This window comes from Trematomus bernacchii, unplaced genomic scaffold (assembly GCF_902827165.1).
Source record: "Trematomus bernacchii unplaced genomic scaffold, fTreBer1.1, whole genome shotgun sequence".
Classification (NCBI taxonomy): Eukaryota; Metazoa; Chordata; class Actinopteri; order Perciformes; family Nototheniidae; genus Trematomus; species Trematomus bernacchii.
The window spans coordinates 2,479,340-2,495,728 of NW_022987513.1; the positions used below are offsets into that span (position 1 = coordinate 2,479,340).

The window sequence follows — 16,389 nt, forward strand, 5'->3', positions numbered from 1 at the left end:
TGGTATGGGTAAGGGATCCTGGATTAGGGGAAATCGTTTACATTTACTTGTGTTTTGAGAAAAAAATTCAGACTGATATCTCATCATTTATTTTTAAATAATATAAACTTTATTTATACTTCAGAGCAACATTAGAAAATGGAAATACCAGTGATGAAGACATGTACACAACAGTAAAGACATTTTAATTAAATAAATTACCAAAAAAATAAATAAAAAATGCAAATGTAGGTATAGAAAATTGTTAGGGGGGGCTTAACTGCCTTATCATTCAGAGAAGAAAAGGTTATTTCAATTTTATTTTTGACATTGTTCAAGACAACACATTATGGGAGTTTGCTTCTGAGGAATTTCGTGTTATGGATAGGATATTTAGCTAGAAGCGTGATAGAGTCGTCTCTGAAATCATTATAACCAGAGATAACATTGTCAAACGTCAAGGATGTTTTTTATCTCTTGGAATACTCACAGCTTCAAAACAAGTGAAACAAGTCTTCAATATGAAGGTCACAGAAGGAGCAGGAAGAGAAAAAAACGTACGATGGACCATTTTGTTTTGTGATAAAAAACGAGGGAAAGAAATATATATAAAAAAATCTATTATTAAAATAATTGTCTTATTTACAATTATTATACATATATTTACAGAAAGTCTAACATGTTGTCTTTGTTACACACAACTCAATATGATGCCCTTTCAAAATTAGGTAAAACTTTGCTACAGTTAAAATTGTGACCCGGTTCAACATCTGGTATTAATTTAAATACAGTGCAATTTTGTGATCCCTGCATACAAGCATTTAACTGCTTGCTTACCCTTGTACTTTTTCAAATACTGTTTTTCAATGTGCTTTCAATTGGTTTTGGTCCTCTTCATTGTTGGTCTTCTTGCAACCAAGTTTCCCTAATTTTACTCAACATGTTTGTTCCATTTATGTCTTTGACTGCCGGACATCGGTCCACTCCATTTTGGTGTTTTGCAGCGCCTGAGTCTTCTTCTCATCCACCTGCACATAATCCACTCTGTGCTCATCACACAGTAAGGGCTTCTGCTGGACGAAGAGAGGGAGAGACAAAGAAAGTGATATGTTACCAATCTGAATATGGTTCTGCTATATTTGCCCAAACAAGCAATCATGTTGAATTGAATGTATTTAAACTATTTGCGTGTGTTGTATAAGCCTTGATATATAAATCTTGTGGGATAATATGCTAAGATCATGCTTTTTATATTGCAAGTGATGTTGTGCACATATAAAACACTTGGAAATAAAAGTAACTTCTCATGTTTCAACATATGAGCACTTGTTGACGTTCGGGTCAGGTGACAGGTTAAAATTCATCATATATGATGAATTTTAACCTGTCACTTTCTCTATGCACTATAGTGCACTATAGTGCATAGAGAAAGTGCAGCAGAGAGCAGCTTCCTAAAAGGCTAAATTGTTTTTAAAAAAAATTAAGACTTCCACCAATGTCTATAGTTATTTTTTCCCATAGCTTTGGGGCATAATGAACAAAGGCTGCATCAACAATCTTCTTTTTGCTGCTGTTTTTGGGAGCCTCTAACAAACCAGCAGCAGAGGATCGCAGTGTTCTTCACGGCTTGAAGCTGACAAGGGAGTTGGCAATATAGCTTGGTCCTTGCCCATTAAGGGCCTTATATGTCAGGAGGAGGACCTTCAAATCACTTCTAAAGTAAACAGGAAGCCAGTGCAGAGCGGCTAAAACTGGACTAATGTGTTCTCTCTTCTTAGTTCTGGTTAACAGCAGAGCTGCAGACTTTTGGATGAGTTGAAGTCTGTCAGTAGTTTTTTTCGGGAGGTCAGTGAAAAGTGAATTACAGTAGTCTATCCGGCTTGAGACGAAGACATGTATCAGCTTCTCAGCGTCTTTCTGATTTATGAATGGTCTTACTATAGCAATGTTTCTAAGGTGAACGAAAGATGTTTTTGTCACATTGCTAATGGGAGAGCTGAAGCTTAGATCTGAATCTAATATAACACCAAGACTTGTGACCTCTGGTTTGATCCTGAAGTAAATCTCCCCAGATTATTAACCAGCATTTCTCTTTTTGCTTTGGATCCGACTAGCAGGATTTCAGTTTTGTCCTCATTCAGCTTTAGGAAGTTACTGCTCATCCATTTATCTATCGCCAATAGGCAGTTGGTGATGGAGGTAATAGCTGCAGCGTCATTTGGTTGGTATATATAGAGTTGTGTATCATAGACATAGTTCCCCAAACGTCATCCAGTGTTCTGGTCCCAGCTGTGTGCATCACTTTTTAGTATCCCCGTTTCCGTTGTGTTTTGTCAAAGATAGTTAATGTGAGGTTTTAGCTGTTATCTCTCGACTGTGACTTCATTTGTTTCCAGATTGCCTCAGAAACACTCAAAGCGCTTCATTAGGTTGGAAGGGACATTACAAAGTGAAAAAAGTGACACTAGCAAGTCTTTTCCAGGGAAGAATAATCAGGAAGTCTGTTATTATGTTTAGAGGCTCATTGGTGCGAACGTATTTTTTATATTCCTTATGTTTTGTTCTATTTCATAATAACAATTTGGTTCATTTTTGTCTTTAATCTGATCCGAACATACCTTCAGCACAGGAGAGGGGGATGCGGAATTGAAATCAAGTGACAAATAGTCGAGGTTTGATCTTCTCGCTCCATCGAAGCTGTGACTGAAATGTTGCCTTGGATCCTGTCGGAGAAAATAAATACATTGAGACGGGTAAAAGGGTCTGAATATATAATGTATTTCCATCTTTTCTACAGTATTACTACTCATTCAATAAAAAGATGGCCTTAAACTTAGTTTTCAATTTCTGGAAAACATTGAAATCTACTTGTTTCCAGAGTGCAGCTGGTCAGCATGTGTTTGTATGACTGGAGAGATACATGACTATTATGCTTCGCTTCAGATTTGTTTCTTGGAAAATCGATTACATATGCACCGTTTCCAAGAACTGCCTTGTACGACATCACATGGTTACTCACAACCCAGTACATTTACAGTATGCTGAGCAGAATTCTCAGTAAACATCTAATCTGCGTGGCGATTAGAGCACATTTTACAACCCAAATATTCCTACAATTGTATCAGATTTAAATATTTTGTTAGTGTTCTGTTTAACAAAAATGAGCAGAACGATGAAGTTGATATTAAAGTCAACAGTGATTTAAGGATTTCCACCCAAATATTGGATATTAATCAGATAAACATAAACACATAATCACAATTTGATAACACATTGATCTACATTATGGTTTGGAAAGTGGCATCAAGTTGAAGTGGATGATTGATACAACTTACATGACTATGAGCTGGCATAAAGGTGGGCTGAATTAATAATGCCACACAGTGAAAGTAAATGACCATCAGAGCTACTTCCATTTATCAGTTATTATTCACAATGGCTAAGTGAAAGGCCTCATTAAGTCCCTGATGGAAAGAAAGGTGATAGCATTCGTAACCCTCCTGTCGTGTTCAGGTCAAATCTTACCGATTCACTACTTTCATCAATCATAAATATTGTGTTTTACATCTGATTGCCTCAAGGCCTTATGATGTCCTCCACAGTAGGCATTTGAACACATAACACATTACTTATCACCACTTTCATTGGGTTTTTAGAGGTTTAGTCAACTTCATCTATTGTGTTCCCACTTCAAAAGTGACAAACAAATTGACAACCATGTTCATTTTGGAATACATTTTCAGTGTCTATTCTTTTTATATTCACTGCAGTTAGTTATGTAAACCAGTAGTCAGAGACATTGTTTACAGCTTAAAAGGGTGTTAAATCAATTCGGGTGATGATTTTCTTGTGTATGTGTTAATGTAAAAGCAGTTGAAACAGACCTGTCAAATTTGCCCGGGAACCCCACAGTAAGGGGGGAGAAACGAACACGACAGGAGGGTTAAAAAGGCATGATCAATACACTCTACTCTATCATCACTACATATACATGGTTAAAATAGTTTTCACGCCTTCACGATAGTTACCATTGTGGTGCAGTTTGTGTCTTCATCTGTTGGATTTTCCCCATTCTCAAGTCTTCTTTCAAGAGGCAAACATTTCACCGAAAAGCTACACATAGAAACAAAATATTGTTTCATGTCAGAAACCAACCACAAACTGTATGATAAATAGAAACTGAGAAACAGGATGTTATCCTTGGTTCGGGTCAGCATATCTACAACCAACGTAAATTAACATAATTAAAAGGTAAACCTTACTCTAAATGAGATGTAATTGTTAATCAATGGCAGTCCCTGAACCAAACCACATAAACAATCGTGGTTAAAGAGATTGTTTTCCTCTCACCATGCTTCAGTCATTGCTCTGCTCAGAGGAAGATGAGTGGGACATTCTGTGATGGTAGAGAGGCCTCTCAAGTCGAGAGGTGGAGGTCGAGCTGTGAACCCAGAAAGTAATTGGACTTGTTGTAATAGTGATGCGTAGAAAGGATCATTGTGTGTAAAATAAAGATATCTAAGACATTGCTTTAGCCTAGCCATGCAGGAAGGAAAGGAACATTACATTCTACATTTGTAAACCTTGTTAAAACTATAACAAAGACCAAATCAATTATCCCAGCTGAGTATAGATACATTTTCCACACATTGTCAACTGTTGTGCCTCTCACCTCTCCTCAGGCGAGGCTTGAGGTGCCGGTTAATCGGAGGCGGCACAAAGTCTCCAGGTGGACACATCAGTGGGCCGAGAGTGGTGGAGGACTCGGCGCTGCAGTTTGAGTTGAGGAGGCTGAATGTGCTGGGGCTCATGGGGATGTAGCCATCACTTTCAGTGGGGACTGCCGAGGGAGACGGGGACGCCATGGGGACATATGACTCATCCTGGAAGCTTTGAAACCGTGTGCTATTCAAACCATGCTGCTGAAAGACAAAGCTTGCTGAGGTCACACAAGTGCACTGTATCTTTATTTTGATACTGTGTGTTGAATTATAGCACATACATTATTCTTAATGCATATGCTTTTACTTGTACCCAACTGGGTGCTAAAGTTTTGTATTTACAATCCTAAAGTCTTCTTTTTAAAAATAGACATTTACATTTTGATGAGTTAGATGAAAATAATTCAATGTGACTGCGCAGTCTATTTGACTAGTAAATTTGAAGCAACAGCAAAGAGCTACTTAGTTTAGCTTAGGCTAAAAGTGATAAGGCTTTCTTGCTATGGGTTCAATTGTGAGTACACTTGCCAAACAAACATCAGGGTTGTCATAGTTACGTACTGTAATAACTACGTCACTTACATATTTTAGACCAAACCAAATCATTTCATAACCAAGAAGTTTTACATCCTAAACATAACCATTTATTTCCATTTCACAGGGTTTAATATGATCCCAAGATGAATGGTCACTGTGCGACTGTCAAGTAAAATGGCCCTATACAGTATGCACTGCAGTATGTAGGTAGGACAACATGTTGCAAAAAACATATGAAGGTTTTTCACCGAAAGATTATAAAACATTGTTTATTTTTCTACTATTGATGTTGCTCTTACCAAATTAAGGCTCTGCCTCCTGTTTTTCATCAATCTGTTTTCAGCATCTCCTAAAGAAAGATGTATGATTAGAATAAGTAATTAGTTATTTTCAACCTTTATAGTCAGTTGTGGTCAACATGAAACCCTATACTTCGCGACACAATAGCACAAGGGTTATAATCAATTGTAAAAGTCAAAGTTTTCTCAGGTTGTGTATGATGCTAACTGTGAGAGTGCTGTCCTACCTATTCTGAAATGTTCCAGGCCCGACAAAGAGGTCCTCCGGGGGAGCAAAGTGGCGTGGTTTGGGAAATGCCGTGCACTCGTCCTCATCAGGTGAGCTGCTTCCTCACTTATCTGCTCTGACAGGTGGTTAGACTTGGGTGGCAGCGGAGGAGGAGTCTGTCTTTCAATCGTAGCCTCAAACGACGCAGATGAATAAGGTTTGTCGAAGCGGAAGACACTTGTGGCGATGTGACGTAGTGGTGAGGAAGAGGATGATGGTAGAGCCATGGAGGAGCATGGATCGCTGAAAGGAGTGTTGGTCAGCCTTCCACTGAGGAAGAGAGATGGACTGGGGCTGGCCTGAAAGATGGAGGACGAAGAGGAATCGGTGTGGGAAAGAGGAATAGGTGAGGGGACAGCGTCCTTGAACGCATCGTCTGATGACCTCTGCTCCAGGGAGATCTCAGAGTTTGAAAAGCTGTCATGTCTATATTGGAGAGGGATACAAATATTGTATGTGTTAAACATGAACACTGAACAAACCTTGACCTTAATTAGGTGTATTATGTCAACAGATTTCACATAACTGTATTAGGTTATATGAATACTAAGTTTAAATATTAGGTTCAACTTAATATTATTGCTGTCAACTTACCTAATACAGTTATGAGACATTTGTTGAGACAATACATTTGATTAAAGTCAAGGTTTCATTTTTTTCTGTGAACTACACAAAGGTTTTCCAGATGATACATACCGAATAGTGCGCACACTCCCCGTCTCACATTGTGAGAGAAATAGGTAGTCAAGTGGGTGGCTGGAATCCTGTTGGCTGGATACAGACACTCTGTCAGAGCCGTCAGGTGACGGATGGAGGGAGGTGGGGGTGTGAGGAAAGCCTTCTTCTGAGCTCTCTGTTGAGAAGAAGCAGAGGCAGAAAACACGTAGATTCATGGGATTAGAAAACCTTCATACAGCCGCACACACACAGGTTTCTTTCTTGACAATATACTGCAAATGGGGCAGGTGAATTTAAACAGAGAACACCATTTTCCCCCGAAACCTTGAAAGAAGACACATGTGATCTCTGTTCCCTATTTTGTTTATACATCCTGCAATCTTTTAGTCAGACTGGCCCTCGTTCAGAAACGTGTTTCATTCCATTTCACTCAAGGCTGCCGAGTCAAGGCTGTTCCTGCAGAACCGTGTGTGTGTGTGTGTGTGTGTGTGTGTGTGTGTGTGTGTGTGTGTGTGTGTGTGTGTGTGTGTGTGTGTGTGTGTGTGTGTGTGTGTGTGTGTGTGTGTGTGTGTGTGTGTGTGTGTGTGTGTGTGTGTGTGTGTGTGTGTGTGTGTGTGTGCATGATTTGCTACCCTTAATAGACGTTTATGTTCTCTTGCGGGTACAGAACAACCTTTTATATTCCTAAAAAGTCTTGATATCAAGAAAGACTTATCTCTTCCACCAACATAACATTATACTTAATTAACTTATACAAAATCTACTCTAACCTATCTCTAACTCTGTATGTGTTAAGTGTGTGGTTTCTTTTTTCATTTTCATGGTCCACAGGTCATGAAAAAATGGATGGTTTTGAAAATAAACATTAGTCAACATGGGTCATTAATGGTGCTTAAATGTAAAGATTTTGTGCATGGATATAATTTCACTTTCATCTTCAGGTTGTAATGTAATGTTCACTTTCTGTATGTGTGCCTTTCACATTTGTGTCATGTTCTCATCATTTATCAATGATCAAAGTGTGTTTTTCTGAAAGCATACAACATTTTGAAGTGACATGCAGGGCAGCGTATTTATTAGCAACTTTGCTTTGTCTACTTCACACAGATTGTTCTAACAGACCTCTCTACTCACAAAATATATCTTTATGCTTTTATAGAAAGCAAAGGTCAAACAGAATGGCCCTGACAACGGACTGAAAGAGGGATCATATGTTAGCAGAAGCACTGTATATATATATATACTGAATATATATTTAAAAGACAAAAACATTTAATTCTTTGCAGCTTCAAAGCATGTCCCTGGATGAGATACAAAAATGTCATTATCTATCTTTTAGGACCCTCCCTCTCCATCTGCTGTCTAATACAGCTGCACATACTGTAGGCTGTGTGAACACATTTAGAATTGTTTAAAACATCCTGCACACAGACAACAGTCTAATATATGATAAAACATGCCATCACATCCATGTACTTTAATGAATTGAACAGTCATCTGAAATGAATTGTAATACCAAAAGCATTGTGTTAAAATGATAATTTGAACTATTTCAAAAGTTAACATTGAATTTGTATAATTACTTGTTGTTGTTGCTGCTGTAGAAAGTAGACCATGAGATCTGTATCAAAAGCTTTCAACCACTGACGTGACATTGTATGATGTTGGTTTAGGAACGCACTTACAGAGAAATTGATCAGAATAGACCACAGCTCTGAATCATTCTCAGTGTGCTAAAAATGTGCTTCAATGTTTTTAACTGTCAACAAATCTAACCACAAGTAGCCTACGGATCATCCAGATAGAAGATGGTAAATTACTTTTTTTAAAGGTCCCATGACATGCTTTTCCGGTAAAACTCTAACACAGAAAATACCTGTCTATGCTGCCCCAGAACGCCTCGTTGGAGATTTTTCTTTTTCCATTTTTTTCTTCCGGGGCATACTGACGTAACGCTGCGGAGCTCCGCACACACGCGCCTTATCTTTTCTCAGCCGCGGTGCACCGCGGAGCTCCGTACACACACACACTCGGAGCTCAGGCTGTGAGTGTGTGTGTGTGCTCAGGCTAAGCTCCGCGGTGTCTCGCTGTCTTGCAGACCCCACGCAGCAACCAGGAAACGACACCAGTAATCCAGCTCACACTGTCCGCTCCTCGATCCTCAAAGGGCGGAGCAGCGAGCCCCGCAACGTCCCGCCAACACGGCACCCAGACCCCACGCAGCATTCTCATCTGTTTGTCATTACTGGTGTCATTTTCTGGTTGCTAACAAACGCCATTGTAACACATAATCACTGATGTTCAGCTGTAACGGTGGTTGACTCAGAACAGAGTGGGCGAGCTGACCAATCAGAGCTCATAGGGAGGGGGGGGCAGGAGCTCCAACAAGGCGTGTAGGACAGAGAGTGAATACACATACTCAGGGGCGCCGCCAGGGATTTTGGGCCCCATGAAAAGATATCACATTGGTTACTTTTATTGGTTACATTTTTTTCTTAATGTTCTAAAAATGTTTGGGCCCCTGTCAGTCACGGGCCCTTAGAATCGTCCTAACTTTTCACCCCCTTACGGCGCCCCTGCACATACTATATACAGAGATGCTGTATGAGAAACCAATGTGATTTTGGAACATTGAACAATGTCATCTATTCTAGTAGACCACAACAATGGAATTATGATCAGTAGAAATGGCCATGTCATGGGACCTTTAAATCTTGATTTGGCTCTTAAACTGTTCTTGAGGTGTTTTAAAATGTAGATTAAAATGCTTCAGACTTTACCAATTGTTGAAATTAATGCAAAAGACTAGAACATTGGAGATACTCTTTACATGTTTGCGTCATTTTATGCATAATAAGAATCTTTAGAAACGGTGTGAAACAAAAATGAGGTACTTTAGGTTTGACAAATCATTCACAACATGAGTTTGTAGTAATCAACACTAGTGGGTAGGGCAGATTTACACATGATCAGTTAAAGCTGCATGTTGGACATTTTGCAGCAAGATATCACAAATGTAAAACTAAGGACCTAATGCTGAGAAATCATATGAGTGTGAATCAATCATGAAACCCAGTATCAGTTGGTCTGAAGATTATTTAGCTTCTGGGAGCAACAGATAGTAATTCTGGGGTTACCTTGTAGCTAGCAGTTATGTAAATCAATCATTTGTCTTCCAGACATTGGTCATTGTTGACAGTGAACAACTTAAGGCGCTAGTTGGAGTTCAGAGACAATGTATACAACCTGATTGTATATTAGCTTTGAGATTAAATCTATTCATATATATATTAATAAAAACCGAAATCATCTTCAGTCAACAGCAATCTGCCAATGCAATGCAGCATATGCGTTCTTTTGTTTCCCATACCGAGTATTTATCTGGATTCAACCAAACCTCCTTCAAACGTGATTGATCAATACTGCTTCCACTACAACATAATACAAAAGGCTATCAAAACCACAATTCTGTCATGTTTCCTACATATAGTGCATTCATATGTAGATGGATTGAAAGTCGCCAAATTGCAACCTTGTGTTTCTGAATCAAATATCACCAAATTCACATTTAGTTCTGACCTCATTCTCAAGCTTGGTTTTCAGTTTGCTACTTCTGTTTGGGGTCAAATGACACCACTTTGTCCTGGATACGCAGGGTAAATCTACTGTATAACAACTTGTGTACACTATTTTGTGTGATTGAGACAGGAGCATTTTAAAAATGGTAAATTGACTGCATTTTTAGAGGGCTTTTGTTGTCCAAGATACCATGTTGACTTTAATTAAATGTATTATGTAAACACATTTCACATAACTATATACTATATTAGGTTAGTTGGAAGCAATAATATTAAATTGAACCTAAAATGTTTGATCTAAACCTAATATTAACCCCCCATTGCTCCCCGGGCGCTGTACAATAGCTGCCCACTGCTCCTACTACTAGGATGGGTTAAATGCAGAAGTCAAATGTCACTGTGTGTGCTGTACTGTGTGTATGTGTGACACAAATAAAGAGGGTTTCATCCTACGATTCGAATTGCTTTCAACTAACATAATACAGTTATGTGAAATTTGTTTACATTATACATTTAATTCAATTCAACTTTTCAGTTTTTCAGTGTGGCAGAGGCTACTATTCAATGTTCTAGCATCATGAGCAATATTCACATGCACACTCACGCCATCACTTAAAGTACCTTTCACAAAGACATTTAGACACGTTGACTGCATGGATCCCCTAATGATTCGAGGATGACCGCTCTACATACTGAACAACACACACATCTTACCACGTGCTGCTCTAACATGACCACAGTTCAAACTGTATTGAGTGTATTCACCTGCATCCTCCAGACTCCCAAATTGGCTGATTTGACTGATTTGACTGATCCAGCTGTTCATCTCCTCCTCAGTTTTGGCCACCAGGTAAAAGACACGAAATGTGGTCTTCACCACAAAGAGGTGTTTGCCGTTGAAGTCTCGTTTTATCCTCAGCTGCCCGTTGAGCATTTCCACCTCGCACTCTTTCAGGTCGATGATGCGGATGGGCTTTTTGGAGTTCTTGCTCTGATAGTACTCCAGCACATCAGGGTTGCCGCTCATGCGACCTCTTCGAAGCACAAACCAGCGTTTCCTCCAGGCCTGCAGGGAAACAGCACAGAGTTTATCTTTTAACTTTGTGCTTACTGTGTGATATTATTCACAGTACTGCATAATTCCAACAGTTTCAACCCCCCACCGTTGTATTAGTCATGCCCATTCATGGGAATAAGATCACAATAGCTAACTTAGCAACTTGAAACTTTTTTTTTGCTTTTGATATGGTCAGTAAGAGGAACCTCAACTCAGATTTCCCAGAAGTAAAGAGAAGAGGAAGTTAACTGTATTTAGCAGAAAATGTCTAACACAACGAAAGAGGTATTTATACAATGCTCTGTCACTTCTTTACACCGAGTACTAAACTAAAACTAAATACTGAAACTGGGAACAGGTCTTTGTTGCTCCAGCAATCTACTTGTTATGTAACGCCCAAAACGCCTAACAAATCATATGAATGATGCATTTATATTTTCACACCATGGTTTTGTGGTTGTGTGTGCGTTGTGACACTTTTTGTGGTGGGAACTTAAAACGAAATGTTTTGTTTTGTTTTGTGGGTAATCTGCTCCTGCACAAGTCAGTTGGTAAAGCTTGTGTTTATACCAGGAAATGGTTAGACACGGCCAATAACACTGCCAAGTTTAAGAGGAAACCGTAACTACACAGATGGCAATTTGATCCTATCCATTTTTTAAACATGGAAGGTTTGAGCTCCAAAATATAGGTTGTTTGATAAAGGAGCTGGTGAATAATAAAGAAATGCACCTTTTTTTTATATCATGCCAGTTTATTACAATAATTGGCTTATCTTAAAAATCCTTAACTCATGGAACGCTTAATAGTTTTATCCAGAGCTTTCAACCACATCTCATGGTCGTCCTCAGCAAATATAGTTTGCTGTCAATATGTGAATGAGTTTGGATGAATGAGGAAGACCCTGTGTTGATCCTAAGTGGACATCAAATGTGTGGTTTTTTTGTCACAATACCAATAACCAAAAATGCTCAAACTGAGGTAACACTTAATAATAACCATCAGTAATAAATGGTTAACTGATCATTAATCAAACCTTTGTATTTACTTAAATAAGTAAAATAAGGTTTATTTATAATAGTCACATCATTTGGTTATGTATTATTGGGTATTATAGGCTTTAGTATATAGTATTATCTTAGCAATAATAAACTAGTTATTGATGGTTTATCATCGCACACAATAAATGTGTATACTAAGTTAAGTATTTGTTGGATAAAAAACAAATAATTCCTAAATATGTAAGACATTGTTTGAAAAACATCTATAAACATATGGATTCATTTTCAACCAGTATTATCTATGTTTCTGAATAATACAGTTAGCTTTCCATCAACAAGGTATTCTGCTCATCAGTTGCAACTTTAATATAGCTAGCAAATCATATTTATAATTGCTTAAAAAAACATTATTAACTATTAACAAAGTCTACTCCATACTGTTTATCTGTATAATGTTTATCGATGTTTAACCCTTAGATGCACGAGTGCCTGGACCCTACTCTCTTCCATAAGTGGGTCAAAAAGGACCCGTATTAGAATAATATGTGTTTTAAACTTTTTATGCCATTTTTGTCATTTTGGTTAAGAAAAATCACTTGTATAATATTTAGTATTATATTTTGGTTCACACTAGAAATATTTTATATTTAATTTTTCACTATTTATAATTTTAGACATTTGTTTTTACATTTTGAAAAAAAAACGAAATTCCATAGAAAAAGCATTTTTGACCCACTTATGGAAGCTTGGGGTAGTAATACAAAAACTACAATTTCTTAAAATGTATACAATTTAAATTAAAAATTTGAATGGCATGATATCCAAAACATGTTTTTTGAGGAATAACTGGAATATGAAATGATAAAAAATGTAATTATAAAGATACTCTAAGAAAACCACCTCACCGGGTCAAAAAAGACCCACTTATGCATCTAAGGGTTAACAAATCAATTGGTCATTGTGAATAAGATACATAGCTTATGAAACAATACAATACAATGTACAGTAGCTTTAACATTTTATAATATTGGCAACAATTAACTGTTATAATAACATAAATAATAGCATAACTAAATATACATGTAAGTAAACATAAATGTCATGTCTCTTCCTGTGTGACCTTGCAATGTAAATGAGTCTTTTGATGTAGTTATTTCAAATGAGACAAAACAGGGTGCTTTTAAAATACATTATATCCCCTAAGGTAATAATATAGGAATATGTGTTGATAAAAGAAATGCATGTTCTTGTTAGTGAGGCCCAACTTCACCACTCTGTGAACATACAGGGATAGTGGTGGTCTAATGGATAGTGAGGTGGGCTGAAGATCGGAAGGTTGTGAGTTCAAATCCCACCTGGAACACCACCACTAGTGTGCCCTTGAGTAAGGCACTTAGTCCTTAGTTACTCCAGGGAGAATGTCCCTGTAATTGGTCATTGTAAGTCGCTTTGGATAAAAGCGTCAGCTAAATGAAATGTGATGTAATGTAATGCAGCAGTTCATGCTGAGAGAGAGCAGAAAAGGAGACATCAGAAAGTGTGTTGATACTTTCTAATAAAGGGTGTTAAAACCGAGACGCTGCAGCCAAATTCAGCGAGTAACCCAACCCCGTGGTGAACACCACCACTCTGCATTCTTTTTCTTTAAAGCGTGCCATATTCTGCCAGAAGATTTTCATTCCTTTCAAGAACACACAGATAAGCTTGACCACAAGCCTTGACATTTTCATAACAGCTTGACATTTGAATACTGAGTCAGATAGTGTGTATCCCCTAACAACAGTCTGAAAAACAAGTATTTACCATGCAGGATTTGCATAGTGTGCTAAAATAAGTTTCTATTTCCCGCCCTTAGCCCCATCAATACACACCTCCACCCACCCACTCTTTCCCTGCTGCACTTACAAATGGACCTCCTCTTCCTCCTCCTCCTCCTCCTCCTCCTCCTCCTCCTCCTCCTCCTCCTCCTCCACCTTCTCTCGTACAGAGGAAGTCCAAACAGCCGTCATGAAGCTGGACTATTTCTGCTTGTCACTTAAGTCTGTCTGACTGGGGCTGACATTACTTCCCATGTTTCACAATGGGGACACGCTCATCACACTAACAGACACACAGCCCAGCTTTATCACATGACCCCAACAGTGTAAGCAGTCACATATACTTGCAGCTGTTAGAGTCATTTTAATGTCTCCCTCTCTGCAGATTGTGACACATTGTTGATAAAATCCAGTGTTTTAAAGTGCACAGAGGGCGTTGTTATAGAAACAAGGAAAAAGGATTGAAAGATTGAATTACATCTTAGTTTGACAAAGGCATACAAACCCACGGTATGTTTCTAAATCATCATTCCACACACACACACACACATACACATATGCATATATACAAGGCTTAGCTGCACAACCTGCCATACACACTGCTGGCAGAGGACATAAACAAGTGTCCAGTGTGTACTCCTACTCACAAATCTCTTCAGTTTCTTCTCCGGGGGGGATTTAATGAGCCAGCCGGTGCACACCACATCCCCAGCACTCATCTTGACTGCAGAGCGTGTCGTCCTCACGGTTGCTGCTGCGGCTGCTGCTGCTTTAAAACTGTGAGCACTGCGAAAGCATATCCTGTGTTCTGGTATTCAGCCTAGCCACTCCAAAAGGAGGAAGTCGAAAAAATTGATCACACTGACAGAGAGAGAGAGAGAGGGAGAGAGACGGACAGACAGAGCAGGGGAGAGAGAGAGCATTTTGTTATTGTGCTCTCATGTGCTTGGGGCTAGTATATGTACACAGGAATATATGGGCTGGGCATTTATTTTGCATTATGTAAATAAAGAGGAACTTTCAGTGTGGGCTAACGCTGGAAACTTGATTTGTTCGGGAAAATATTATATTTATACTAGATATTTTTCAATTTCATTTTCAACATTTCCACTTATATAAGCCTACTCCAAATGGTAGTATAACATTCATCTCAAAAAATGTTTTTCCATAAATGCAAAAAAAAGGAAAACAACTTATTCCTGGCACTATTACTCTTCCGTAAAGGAGCTGTTGGCTTTGAATTGGTTCCTGGAAGATAAAGGAGCCGAGTCGGACCCTGATAAAGGGGCCCTATTATGCTCACGTTCAGGTTCATATCAGTATGTAGTGTCTCTACTGGGACATGTCTCCATGCTTTAATGTTCAAAAAGCTCTTTATTTTTCTCATACTGCTTGTGCTGCAGCACCTCTTTTCACCCTCTGTCTGAAACCAGAGCCCAGTCTGCTCTCATTTGGTTAGATTGTAGGCTCTGTTGTGATTGGTCGACTGCTTAGAGATGTCCCATCCCTTATCACGTACAATGTGTTGGAGCACTAGCCAATAGAAGAGGGAGTGTTTAGTAGTGATGTCACTATGTTGCCTAAGTATCAGAAGGACGCGAATCGGGGAGTTGAAGGAAGAAACTCCCTCTGAAGGAATGCCTTTGCAGACCATTTACATGCACAAAGACATATATAACAAACTACAGGAAAGGGAAAACTTCAAAAAGCATGATGGGGCCCCTTTAAAATACTTTATCTTAATGTTTATGTTTGACGCTGTAACTCTGTATTTCTTTTTGTTGGTTTATCCAATGTGGTTTCTGAGTTCTACAGAAACCAGAAGTGGCTTCAACACTGATCCAAACATCGACTTGCCTCACACCTAATAAACTAAATAAGGACTCATTTCCACATGAGCTTTAAGGGAGGTCTTAGTACAGACATGATATTATTAGCAGGGGGGCCTATCAGTGTGCATTCCTTCGTGTGCTCAGCCCTTGTCAAAAGTGAGTTAGGTGAATTTGAAGATCATTGGACGATAAGGTTTACAAAGTAGAGAAACGTGGTAGCAGAAGCAGAATACATTTAAACTCTATGAAGTCTTTATCTATTATCTATTTAAGCTATTTTGTCACTTCTTTGTCAAAAGCACATTTTAAGGCCTCTTAAGATGAAAAACAACAATATAATTAAAATTGTGCATAGAAAGCCAAAAAGACATTGCCAAATGTTTTAAATAAAAATATATAAGATTCATCATATTGATTGTGTTAGATGGTCTTTCCTTAGCTGCCACCACTGCCTAAGATCAAAATAGGAATTTAACATGGATCATCAATTTAATTTCATGTTTAAATAGCTTCTGATGTCATTTTACAGTAAATTACTGGCTACTCGTTTCACAACTATCTCAGCAAGTAACTGTGATATTTATACAGTAAACTATATTAAAATGACAGCTGTTATCCCAGT

General features: G+C 38.4%; 1 protein-coding gene across 3 annotated transcripts; it reads right to left on the reverse strand.

The window, feature by feature from the left end:
* Window positions 1-86: 86 nt before the first annotated feature.
* On the reverse strand, window positions 87-14,734 carry gab3 (GRB2 associated binding protein 3). 3 transcript variants are annotated; one of them, XM_034114403.1, is made up of 10 exons: window positions 14,583-14,734; window positions 10,826-11,126; window positions 6,501-6,657; window positions 5,764-6,230; window positions 5,537-5,586; window positions 4,652-4,898; window positions 4,330-4,420; window positions 4,008-4,092; window positions 2,598-2,702; window positions 87-1,052 (listed from the first exon to the last, which is right to left on the reverse strand). In XM_034114403.1, exons 1-10 carry the CDS (start codon window positions 14,652-14,654, stop codon window positions 933-935), a joined length of 1,695 nt encoding a protein of 564 aa, XP_033970294.1. In that variant the 5' UTR covers window positions 14,655-14,734; the 3' UTR covers window positions 87-932. The 3 variants fall into 3 exon arrangements, with proteins under 3 accessions (XP_033970294.1, XP_033970301.1, XP_033970286.1); XM_034114410.1 differs by having other exon boundaries at window positions 87-1,049; window positions 4,652-4,901; XM_034114395.1 differs by having other exon boundaries at window positions 4,652-4,901.
* Between the last annotated feature and the right edge of the window lie 1,655 nt (window positions 14,735-16,389).